This window comes from Helicoverpa armigera, chromosome 23 (assembly GCF_030705265.1).
Source record: "Helicoverpa armigera isolate CAAS_96S chromosome 23, ASM3070526v1, whole genome shotgun sequence".
NCBI lineage: Eukaryota > Metazoa > Arthropoda > Insecta > Lepidoptera > Noctuidae > Helicoverpa > Helicoverpa armigera.
Genome location: NC_087142.1, coordinates 8,729,975 through 8,742,672, shown reverse-complemented (window position 1 = coordinate 8,742,672; position 12,698 = coordinate 8,729,975). Strand labels below are relative to the sequence as shown.

The 12,698-nt window shown below is 35.8% G+C and overlaps 2 protein-coding genes across 5 annotated transcripts; one reads left to right on the top strand and one right to left on the bottom strand.

The window, feature by feature from the left end:
* Nucleotides 1-46: 46 nt before the first annotated feature.
* Nucleotides 47-2,582, bottom strand: LOC110374037 (dynein regulatory complex subunit 4). Its single transcript, XM_021331573.3, has 7 exons — nt 2,488-2,582; nt 2,236-2,275; nt 1,357-2,049; nt 1,083-1,270; nt 645-875; nt 380-522; nt 47-206 (listed from the first exon to the last, which is right to left on the bottom strand). Exons 1-7 carry the CDS (start codon nt 2,488-2,490, stop codon nt 125-127), a joined length of 1,380 nt encoding a protein of 459 aa, XP_021187248.1. The 5' UTR covers nt 2,491-2,582; the 3' UTR covers nt 47-124.
* A 331-nt stretch (nt 2,583-2,913) lies between these two features.
* On the top strand, nt 2,914-5,244 carry LOC110374045 (uncharacterized). 4 transcript variants are annotated; one of them, XM_049837557.2, is made up of 4 exons: nt 2,914-3,247; nt 3,602-3,718; nt 4,072-4,164; nt 4,933-5,244. In XM_049837557.2, exons 1-4 carry the CDS (start codon nt 3,008-3,010, stop codon nt 5,158-5,160), a joined length of 678 nt encoding a protein of 225 aa, XP_049693514.1. In that variant the 5' UTR covers nt 2,914-3,007; the 3' UTR covers nt 5,161-5,244. The 4 variants fall into 4 exon arrangements, with proteins under 4 accessions (XP_049693514.1, XP_021187258.1, XP_021187259.1 ...); XM_021331583.3 differs by having other exon boundaries at nt 4,060-4,164; XM_021331584.3 differs by having other exon boundaries at nt 3,590-3,718.
* The last annotated feature ends 7,454 nt before the right edge of the window (nt 5,245-12,698 follow it).

Below are 12,698 nucleotides of genomic sequence, written 5' to 3'. Positions count from 1 at the left end.
TAAGTAATTTACATAAAATATTAAATTTTCATTGCACATAACTATTATCAAGAATATTTTTTGCTATAAGTAGTAAAGATGTTGATTTTTCTCAAAAATGTAGTAGTCTATAAAATGTCTTCTACTAAGGGTCTTTAGTTACCAATCCAGCTGGACCTTGTCCAATGACAGGAGCTAGACCAGCGACAGCAACAGCCTTCAAGGGCCTGAAAATAACAAAAACTCGTTACAGCGCCATCTCTGATTTATACAACGAAACATGTTCAACCCAGCATACGTAAAACTTCAATGCACTTCACATAGATGGCGTTGTATACAAGTAAGGGACTATTAGTGCATCCAGTTTATGATAGATGGCGCTTATTAAAAAAAATCTTACTTGAAACCGAGTTCCTCTTTCGGTACTCCAAGTCTAGCAAGTTTAGCTTCGTAGGTTGCTAGAAGATCATCATGGGCCTTGCGTAGTCGAGCTGCCTCGTAACGCAAATCATCAATTTGTGTGTCTTTTAATTTCAGGAGTTCCTACAACGAAAGAAAAAGCTCAACATCAAAGAACTGCAGGTAGGCAAAAACTGTTAGTCTTTTCGAAAAATAAATCATAATTAGAAAATATGAACTATGTATAGTTAAAAAATATATCTTACGTGTATTTCTCTTGGTCCAGCATCTCGTCCCTCCATATTCTTCAGCTTGGCTTCCAGCAGAGCAGTCTTCAAGGAAGCTTTCTGCTGTACTTCCAACACAGCCCTTGAAAACCTGGCTTTGAGTTCATCTCTCTCTGCTTGAACTCGATCGAAACGAACTTGGAGAACTTCGTACTCCCATTTCAATACTTCGAATTGTTTCTCTAGTGACGTTAGTTGTTTTGTTTTGGCCTGAAATTACAAAATATTACTTTTTATTACAATCAGCCCGTAAAGACGACGTCCCCAAATTCTACCCAGTAGTAGTCGTTGTTACAATTACACATCAGGGGTCGTCAGGAGGATTTGAGAAAACTCAGACACAGGTCTCGCTAGGTGATTAAACCTACAGCTCACAAGAAGAAGACTACTAGATATTTCAAATTATTTTTTACTCACAGCCAATGCAGCCTTATCTCGGTCATAGTTAGACATTTGTCGCTTAAGTTCTTTATTATCTATAATAGCTGCTTCTAGTGGCTCCCTAAGACTTTTGGTTTCGGCTACTGCGTCTCTGGATATTTTCTCCGCCCTTTCTTTTACTTTTTGCATTTCCTCCATTTGCTGTTTAAGACTACTAATCAAACCTGTAAGATAAATTAGTGTGTTAAAAAAAAGATTAATTCTTGTTCCTTACTAAATAAATATCTATAGAACATCTTGCATCACTTACCCAAATTATTCAAAGTGATGTCATTATAATAGTTCTTTAAATCCGAAAACGCTCTTTCATGATGCTGAATTAATTCCGAGAGCTGCTTATTTTTCCTTTCTTCGACCTCAGCAATTTCTGTTCTATGTTTTACTGTTAATTCTACTTTAGTTTCATGTAGTTTCTTATCTGCTTTATCTTCAATCTGACGAGCTCTTTCCTCAAACTCATCTCGCACCTTTGATACTTCTTCCGCATGTATTAACTTGGCTCTCCTTAGTTCATCTTGAGCTGCCAGCATTTTCTCTCTTATTTCTTGTCTAAGTACTCTTTTGTCATTTAGCAGTTCAAGTTCCTGTTCAGCGTGCTCTTCTTTAGCAGCTTTTAGTGCAACTAAGTTTTCTGCTCTCAAAGCAGCTGCAGCTGCTTGCTGTTCATACTTCAAGTGCTTTATCTTTTGCTTTTCAGTTTCCAAAAGCGCTTCATTTTCTTCCTGTGCCTCCTCTGTTGCTCTTTCTCTATTACGAAGTTCTGCTTTCGCTTCTTCAAGCTGTTGTCTAGTGATTTCCCAGAATGTTCTAATTTTATCTCTTTCCAGTTGAAAGTAGTTGCGTTCTTCTCTTTCTTTGTCCAGTTCCTCTTTAACTTTAAGAGTAAACTGCTCGAGTTTTTCTCGAGACATATCTGAGGTATCGACGCCATCGATGATAATTGCTGAAAAGTACAAAAAAAATTGCTTTTATTACTATTCATTTCTCAGTATAGAATATGCTATCGGATATTGAAGTTACAAATTACCATTTAATCCTAATGGGATTATATATGATATTAACGGAACAATACACGATATCTATTTTGTCCTTGACTGTTTCTATTAGGTAGGTATAGTTGTTGACTCACCTGGTGCCTTTTTAGCCTTTTCTTTTCCCGCTTTTGGCGGCTGCAAATTAAATAACACCGTTAATTAACTCTAAATATATTACAAACTGTTATATGTTAAATAAATTAAACTGATAATAATTCTAGAGTAGCCTGAAAATAAATTGATACAAATCCACTACAACTACAAAAAGTATGAAGATGTTAAAACGACTCTGAAAGTAAAATAAAGAAAATGTACCTAGACCACGTTCATAATAAAACAATACGTACCATTTTCTATTTTTATTGAATGAGCAACTGAAAATAAATACGAAACTATACGTCAAAATGTTTGCACGAACTGAAGGAACTGAAGTGTCCGTTTGTTGATTCGATGTAATTCAACAAGTACGTTGCCATGGTAACTATCGCAAAGAGGATTTGCTTTGTTTTCGTTGGCAAGCTCAACACTGCGCCACTGTCGTCATAGTTTATAATTATTTAGGATTTTATGTGTAGGAATATCATATTTAGCCCTTCAAGTAGTAAGCTTGTATAATGCGTAGCCCATCATAAATACTTCATAGGTATATATTTAGCTGAAACTTTGCACAATCGGCAAAGACAAATAAAAGGTTTCCACTCTTCGGTACACCACACCAACCTCTTGCATGCCTTCATTGAAGCATGACAGAAAAGAAAAAAATCACAAATCCGTCAATCCCATCTTGTAACGGAAAATTTGAGAAATTGAATGTGTTACAATAAATGATGTGAAACAACACCAAAGATTTAACGAACCACCACGAACATGTTACTGGAAGCGTTCAGTGCTGTGCTCTACGGTATAGTGTTTTTGAGCCTCATCCTGATCGACTACGTTTTAGGTCATGGGTTCGTTGATATGTTTCAAAAGCTCTTCTGTAAGATTGCTTGCTTTGTGAAGAAGACTGTGAGGGAAGAGGCTAAACAAGCAGTCTTGTTGCCAGAGAATCCTATCAGTTTGCCGGTTCTGTTTATGGAGATTTTGGTGTTGAGTTTGACTATCGCTGTGAGTATATTATTATTTTATCACTTAGTGCTGTTTCCGCTGTTGATCTTACCAGTATCTTATGAGAAAGCCTTTAGCATTCCTATCTATATAAAAATATTGAATCATGTACTTGATTGAATAATAGATAGTTAATTTAATCAGTGTTATCAAACAAACTCGGCTTTATAATCTTAAATAACAAATTAGCCAAGTCAGCAGACCTGCAGACACCGTCTCCTAGTAGAGCCATGTCAGAAATTAAAGTCCCTCTCAGTGTTTTGTGAAGTCAGTTTAAAATTGTTAAAAAGTTTTTTTAGATATTAATTCTATTAAAAGAAGATTGTAGGCTAACATGAGCAGATTATTTTCCAGTTCCTAAACAAATACAAGCAGTTCCGCAGCAAGGATCGCATCGATGATCTTCTTCACGAAAGCAAAGAGGCTTTGAGACAGACCAACGAGTTTCTGGAGAAATGGAGATTAAGACGGGTAAGACGATAAAGGAAAATGAACCATAAGTTGAGATAGTTAAAGGTTGAATTGTTGCATGATTAGTTGATAGTCTTAACTTATAAGGTCTTTCAAATTGGATGTGTTGTTATGGTGAGAATGAAAATAAGTGAGTGTCCCAACGACCGTCTCTGGGACACTCGCTTATTATGCACCGTTGCCGCATAGTAGCCGCATTGTTACGAAACGTCCAATTTAAAAGAACCCCACAAGTTGCCACTTTTCCAAGATTTAGCTGCCAGTAGTTTATGTAATGCTTCCATTTCTTGCTGTATTAAATACCTGCATGTATTGATTGATGGATGCATTTTAACTTTTAGATAAATTGGCAGGTGCCCACTGAGTATTCATACTTGGACGAGGAGCCTCAGGAGATCAAACCGCTCAAACTGGAGGTGCCGATCTTACACATGGCTATCATAGATGTAAGTTGAAAAATTAATTATTCTGCTCGTAGGAAAACTCCTGAAGAAAGTTTGTCTTCCAAAATGACACCCAGGATACTTCAGATTGGTATTGATAAATATGTAGTTGGAGTAACTTTTCCAAATTTAATTGAACCAAAAGGGATGGTTATTTATGTAGAAAATTTACAGGCGCTTGCGAGTAGTCGTCAATCTGTACCAAAGAAGTCTAGCCACGGAGATCCACCGGCAAGTATTGTTATAAATCTTGAATATATCGTTACTAATTGCAAAGTATCAATACTTCTATTTGGACGCACTATCGCGACGTCAATTTTATACATAAATCTCTTCAGTCTACATAGGTCAGTTAGCTATTGAAATAATAATGTAACACCAATCAATTTAAGACATTATCAAAATAAACTAAACAGTACGCCATTCTTCAACGACATCAAAGATTCTATCTTCTTGCAAAATACACATATCTTAAAGTATTATTTAAAATATCCCATCCCTACTAATATTATAAATGCGAAAGTAACTCTGTCTGTCTGTTACGCTTTCACATCTAAACCACTGAACTGATTTTAATAAAATTTGGTACAGAGATAGAGTTGACCTTGAGAAAGAACATATGATAGTTTTTATTCCAGACTTGAAGAATTTTCTTGGAAACGCGATACAACCAAGCTCTACGCGGGCAAAGCCGCAGGCAGAAGCTAGTAGTTAATAAGCCTACATTTCGGAACAGTCGTCTCTAAAATCAAATTTTTTCCATCTTTCCAGACCCTGGGCACGACACGGAGTCAACCAGAAAGGGGGGATGCTGGTGACACAGTGAACATTACAGACTCAACGCTACTCTCAGTCACATCACTCTTGGATGATGACCTGGAATCGATTCCCGATACACCAGTTACTGAAGAAAAAGTAGAGGAGCCCAAAAATATCGAGTTCAGAAATCGAACCCTGTGGGATGTTATGGAAGAAGATGCAAATAATCTTGAGGATTGAATGTTTGAATGCTTGCAAATATGTATGTAATAGTTTGGTTTTCTAAAATGCCGGTTGTTTAATAAAGTGTGTTGTTCAGTATAAAGTTTACAATACTCTGTTTTACTCACGCAAATGTCTAGAATATTTTAAAAGCGAACAAAATATTTTTTTACCTATCCATATAGATTCACCATTACATATGGAAATCCAATGACGACACTTTACACACATACTCAAGACAAAATTAAATTCCCAAGTCTGCCTAGAAAATAATTTAAACCACACAATAACTAACCTAAGTACGCACTATATTGTCTCCCTAGCTCATTTGTCCTTTAATCCCTACAAAGGTCTTTCTTCATATCGCACACTTATAGTGTCAAATGCTCATAATACTGTTCAAAGAGCCTAAAAGCTGACAGATATTAATTCCAAACCTCAATACCAACTTGCATTTGCACCTATAATCATCATCACGTCCTAATTTTCAACATTATAATTTACACCACAAGGTTGAAATTCAAGAGAGAAGGGTAATTCGAATGCATGGATAAGGTGGTCCAGGGGTGGCTATCCGCATTTGCTTTGATGTCATATTATCAGCAGGGTGTCTGAAATGATGGGATGTAATTAAAATTTACAAATAGCACGGTAGTTCACTCATAATCTTAAAAGTTATAGTACTTATAATACATGCATCCCTCAAGTAGGTAATTAATATGCTGATACCTACATTTCAAGAGTAAAAATTCATTCTCAAACATAATGTGTTCATTTTGGCCATTGCATGTCAGTTGATGAATTTATTATATTACTTTTTAGAAATATCAAAAAAAAATGTCTATAATAACTTCGTTTGAATGAAGATTTTGATCTCAAAAAAAAAAACAAAAACTCATGAGAACTAAGTGTATTCTGAATAATGTTTAATTAAGTAACACCATGTTCATCTATAAATCAGCATCAAGGAAATACAGGGACAATAAATAAAAACAAATCCTCCCCTTCGTTCCCGCTCTTATAGGGATTATTTTAAATAGGTGTCTTCTTTGAGGGATCAAGGGCTTGTCTTATAGAATCATCCTGCTCCTCACTGGTGGTTGGGATTACTTATGCGACTGTGATAATTAGTTATTTGCTGTTCTTACTTATTCCATTTGGTGTATTTTCTTTATTTTTATCTTCCGATTCGTCGCTGTCTTTTGCTGCTTTTGTCATAATTTCTTCCTCATTTGTTATTCATCTGTGTTATGATCAACATAATCACATGAATCAATTAATTAATCCTGGCTAAGCTAATTTAATTGGCAAATTTACCTATCCTATCACAATGATCAAAACGGAATAAATCACCTATATGATACCTACTTCTTCTTAACTTATACATTCGATGAGGCTGATATCTTTCTGCTCTCGGCAGACCTAGAGACAGATATTTCAACCTACAAAATCTGAAAAATCCTATCAATTCCCAGACAGTTTTATAAACAAAACGACATTAAATCGCCCATACCTACCTACCACAAAATCATCCAAGTATACTTAAAACCGTAATTTGGTGAAGAGCAAACAATAGTCACGTGCTTGGTGAATTTCAACCCTTGTCCTGATATCATTATGGTGTAATCATGGTATACTATGATGGATTGGGGCACGCCTTTCGGTTTTGTGGGATTTTTTAGGGTTACTTAACTGTTTGTTGTGGGCAATGATTTTTAGTTCACTGAAGGATGTTAATTTTGATCGAATGTTTTAAGAATCGCTAATTTATCGAAGGTATATTATATATACTTGGATTTGTGAGATTTCTCTTATTAATCGCAAGTAGGTATATAAGGTTGCTTGTATATCTTTGACTATGGTAGGTATATGATCGCATTTATGAGCTAGTCGAAGACAATTTCATACTTTCGGTAACTGAGACTCTTCAAGTAATATTAACAGAAAATTTGTAATATTTAAAACTGTCAGAAAGATTTTACTTTTATTTGTAATAATCTCGATTACCTTCAAACTCATTTTCAATAGCACTATCATGTTTCCAGTCCAGGAAGTTCAGTTCGTTTACAACAGAGCCTGAATTGACGGCGCCATCATTTATCATTATTGTGGATGGTTTCGACTTGGCTGTGTGAAGTTCTGATATCTTTGTGCCTGTTTTTAGTTCGTGGCGTTTGTTTGTCAAAACTGCATATACTTATTTTTTTTGTTTTTACTTCTAAGCTAATTTGATTATAAGTGAGAAAAAACCGTCATCGTTTCTTGATGGGCACATCAAATTAGTTTGCAAATAAAGGATCAAGTTACCGAAAAATCATTACGGTTTTTAGATAGGAATGAAATGGGAACCTCACAGTTTTTCGAAAAATTATTGCATAGAGGAAACAATAAGCATTCTATAAATATTATATTAATGCAAATATTGAAATATTAAAAAAAAGTCTGAGCATCTTCACCTTTCAGTCTTAAAAGAAATTAATTAACAAATACCCAAGAAACTAAAACCAAAACGCGAGGCGACGGTGATCAGCATCCATTTATCACTTCAAGCCTTTTTGTCCCGCTCTATTCAATACTTTTTGCGCGGAAGATTAAATTTCACGTCTCACCCAAGGTCCAAAACCATTAATACTGCTCGACCAATTTTAGAAGACCTTCCACGCCCTCCTTTACTTGATCAGAATCAGAAGCTTCGAGGGTGTCTACTGAAATTTGAAGGGTAATGTTACATTGGTCTTTGCTCGTCCCCATCTTGTCATTGAATTTTTTATTCTATTTTACTCAACACGTCTGGTCGCTGTAACACTTTGATTATGATTTTTGCGGGTACCTAAATTACTGAAGGGATGAATTGATATTTGATGACATGCGACTGACTTTTTTTAGTTGTTTAGTCCTATTTTTGTGATTAAGGGGAACCTGCTTGGCGTTTTGGGTTATTGAAATTGTATTGAGAGCTTTTTTTTGCTGTTGAAAGAGTTGGTTCAAATCGGGATTGTGTTCAAGTATCCGCAATAATCATGTCGTGCCTACTTTTTGTCTCGTCCATCGAATTTGTCTCCCCAATGTTTTATCATTTATTCATTCTTCAACAATTCAGTGGCCATCAATAATGCAACTTAAACCCAAAATTGCCTATCATTAACACCTAAACAACGGACGCCACGCTCCTACCAAACAATAGGAAACAAAATCACTAGAATCATCGCCCAGTAACCGCCTAAACATTTTACAACTACCGCACATATTTGTACTAGCTCCCATACAATCAAATTGCTTAAAACTATACCAAGGAAATATGCTCTTAGCACAACCCTTAAGTCCTCTACATATGTTCTATAATTCTTTAACAAAACAGCAATCGAAAGTTCTATTCGAATTTCTAATTCAAACGGTTGAAATAATGACCGTTAATTCAACCAGTATACTGAGACCCATCAGCACGATCATTTCCATACCACAGAGGGGTCTGCTTAAGTTGGTCTATATCCAAGATGGCGTCGGCTTAGGCCGCCACGTGCAAGTCACGTGGCCAGTAAGAAAAGCAAACGCGTTGAATTGGAATAACAGCCTAAATGCCATCATTAGCGATTTGATTATATTTTTTGTGTGCTTTGTTTGAAATGATAGGATTGTAATAGATAGGGGTATGACTGGAAATAGGATCTATGTGCTTTATTATTTACTAGTGGAAGAGGGTGTGATGGTTGCCGTAAAAAATGCATAGTCCACCTCTCATTCCTTCTAGGACCATTTTCTTTGGAACGAATCATCCGTTCAGCCTGTCCACGTGAAATACTTGTGATCTTAGTAAATATAAATTACCTATATTAGTAGTTGTGCAGTAAGTGACTTGTGAGATAGAAAACTAAATTGAACACAAAATCTACTTCAACTACGTACACACATTAAAGGTTGTGATCAAGAAAGTTTCAGCGTCACGAAGTCTGGTACTAGTCGAATTAACAAAAAAATTGAGCTTTGTCCCAATGTACTTCGGGTATGTTCATTCTTGTTGTAGATAGTTCACCAGCATCGCTATTCTCTTAATGACCACCTACTGGGATCCCACCCTTCACCACCAAATTATTCTCTCATCACCATATTCCCACAGCCAATGACTAAGTAGAAAGTTATTAAATATTTTCGACACGTGTCCAAAAATTGGCCCCTTTTTATAATTTTTTGATAAATAATTTTCGTGAACCACACCTCTATAGATCGCCATTGTGATTTTGTTAGGTGCGCAAGCGTCGACGGGATATTAATTTTAATATTGTAATCGGCATGTAATGGGATTAATCATTGATCTTTTTAGGCTAGTATGGGTGATTAATTCATTTTGGTTCCCTGTGGGGGACGGTTTTGTAAGTTATTTTTGTATTTTATAATTTTATGTACTTTGCTCTTTGGCAAGAATAAAGTAAATGCTAAATGATTTATTTAACAAAAATTGTCATTTTGTGGCAGTCCCGGTGGCAAATAAACTGATTTGTCAATTTCGTAGTTGTTTGCGAATAAAGCTGCAGATAAAATAATGTTGCGTGCATATTTGAAATTACAAACCATACAACAATTAGGTATCGTGGTACACATGCAAAATAAAACATAATAGATATAGCAAGTGCACCCCTTTGCAAGCGAGACATTTGCATTGATATTGAATGTCCAGCCACCGCTGTCGACAATCAAGGGATGATTTTACTGCGCAAAGATTAAAAATATTCAGATGAGTACACTCATATATTATTTGCAACAATCACTAAAAAATAGTTACTGAAAGTACACTATATAAAACAGAGAGAGATGGCGGGAGATCGTAAGAAGAGCTGTGTCTGCTCCAACGTGATCACGACCACTCTGCCAGGAGCGAATCGACAGAGAAGAGAGAGTACACTCTATGATTGTATGTAATCAAATTTTAATGTACAAGTGGAAATAGATTTCTGTCTAAGTGAATGCAGCTGAGCAGCAGTGTTTTACATGGAGTAACTGCCTATCTGATCTCCTCAACTCATTGACTTGGGCAACTCGATACCCCTAGGTAAAACTGGTTGTTGAAATGTTTGGCATCTAATTATCCGTTACGACTGCCGATGTTGATGGGATGTTCAAATTCCGAAACACGGAGTAACTCCTCATCACAAGATGGTCGCCTATCCCCGAACTGACCTTGCCAAACCTTCCTTTTCCTTATGATCGATGTGGCTAGCCCAAATATTTTTTTACCTAAATGTAACCAAACAACAAGCCCAGCTTACTCTATGTCCCGAATATTATTAGGGCTTCATATAACGCAGCGTGCTTAAGTGATATTAGGAAGCATGTCTGTGTCACGATTGATTCTACACTGCATCACACTGGTGACTGCAGTCTACTGTTACCAGTGGTTACTGGTGTTTTGGAGGCACATTAGGTTGGAGACAGTGATGTGATTAGGCACGTCAATGGCGTTGGTTTAGAGCTTAGACAATAATTTTCGATAGTTCATCCTTCCATTAGGAGAATTTAACTGGGATAGAGTAATGTTGCGATAGTTAGACAAAATAAGCGAACGTAGTATCTTATTGGTACTGTCCGAGAAAAAAGCTTCGCATTTTATAGTTATTCATTTGACACCTCATGCATTTTCTTTATATTAAATTCTGTATATTTTGTGGTCCGAGCTCAAACAAAAGTTCTCAAAATATTTATCTAACTACAGTTCAAAACTATTTGCCGCGAACTGTTCAGTGATATTGTCAAATCGGTTGTAACCTAATAGATAATTTTTGTTTTTTTATTGTTGTTCAATACAAAACAAAATAGGCACGCATGAAAAATACACGCATGAAAAAAGTAAAAAAAGTAAGTATCCATATGTCTGGAACCTATGAAGCTCTTCGAAGGAAAACACAAAGAAAATACCCATACATAGGTACATCAACAAATAAAGTCCGTAAAACACATTGGCAGACCAGAATACAATAACGGACCGCAAATAATAAAAAAATAGACTTTCGTTCTGCATATAATGGCATATAATGAAGTAATATGACGCGCCAATGTTGGACACAACCCCTTTTTATTTTGACGGATGCCTATTCTGGAAATAATGCTATTTTTCAATGGTTTTTTGTTATTGTTTTGGTAATTATTAGTAGCGGTTTCACCCGCGTCCCGTAGCCGGATGGTGACAAAAACTAAAACCTTCTCCCGGGTCTAAGTTACCTCCCCTCTAATTTTCAGCCAAATCGGTCGAGCCGTTTTCATGTTATGTCGTGACAACGGAAAGCGGGTTTCATTTTTATATAAATAGATTTATTTTATGGTAAATTGTTTGAATGGTTAGGGATTGCTTGTATGTAATAATGACAATGTAAGTAAGTATTAAATTATTTTTTTTATCCTTTATTATTTATTTTCTTACGAAAAGGTAACATCTTTCTGTTCGTGTCTTTTGTGTTTTAACTGCGTCAACTTTTCATCTGTAACAGAATGTTAAAATTTATTTATACTCGAGACACCTCTGACAAAAAGGTCAAATATAAACGAATATGAATATGCGTATGTACTGGTATTTTTATACAAACAAACACCAGAATAAAAAATGAAATAATGTAAAAATAAGCAATAAAAAATACTTTTAGAATAGGCCTGCGTCACCCAGTCGTCATCGACTCAAAAAAGCAATATGTAACAAATTTGTTTTTCAATTTCGTACCAATTTTGCATACGGAACCCCGTCGTATCGAGCAAATAAAACCCTGTATTGTGGTTTTTACGATGCGTAAATATTTTTTCTTTTCTATTTTCCCTTTTTATGGGTTGAGGTAGAAATGAAAAGCGGATTTGGTGTTATAACTGTATGTTACTGTCGCCAATATTTCTGTTATAATATGTCTGGTTATTTTTTTGCTTATTTGTGACCGCTTTGGTTAACTTGATACCCTTGATGAGGTTGGCTCGCGATTAATTTATGATTCGGAGAGTAATATTCCTCTCTTTGTTCATATTTATAAAGTATGCACTGCGCAGATATTACAGGTTTATTTTCACTTTGGTGGGTGAATTCATTCGTTGGTGAATGTCGTTTATTTTTTCGCGCCTTCGCATTTACTGTATTTATGAATCTTCCCCTATGTACTTTACTCACTTATATTTATGTTTCTCAAGTATTCATCCAATGCTTTCCCACTTTTGAAAGGCCTCTTACATTTTGGACATAGGTATCCTTCCTTAGAACAAAAAACTGACGGCCAACCTTCAGGTACGAAGAGGTGCCTTAAGATGAAGAATCTTTGCTTCAGACTGGCGTGGAGACTTAAATATGTTAAAATTAATAATTTTCCTATAGTAAAGGCTCAACCCATGTTGTTTTTTTTAAGATTAAGGTAGATGCCTTCACTCATTTACACCATATCCTACAAATTCACCTGCATACACTACAGTCCAATACAATATTAATCCACAAAACGCATACTAAACTCCCAATAGCTCGTATTTGACACGTATTGAGTGCCATAACGCATCTGTCCCTAATTGCGTTTCGATTAGCGACCGAGATGTTAAACAGT

Coding starts and splice junctions, on each gene's coding strand:
- LOC110374037 (XM_021331573.3), bottom strand. Junction 2,050..2,235: donor AAAGGCTAAAAAGGCACCAG/GTGAGTCAACAA, acceptor TGTACTTTTCAG/CAATTATCATCGATGGCGTC. Junction 876..1,082: donor GAGATAAGGCTGCATTGGCT/GTGAGTAAAAAA, acceptor TTGTAATTTCAG/GCCAAAACAAAACAACTAAC.
- LOC110374045 (XM_021331581.3), top strand. CDS start 3,008: ATGTTACTGGAAGCGTTCAGTGCTGTGCTCTACGGTATAGTGTTTTTG. Junction 3,248..3,589: donor TGTTGAGTTTGACTATCGCT/GTGAGTATATTA, acceptor TAACATGAGCAG/ATTATTTTCCAGTTCCTAAA. Junction 4,165..4,932: donor TACACATGGCTATCATAGAT/GTAAGTTGAAAA, acceptor CCATCTTTCCAG/ACCCTGGGCACGACACGGAG.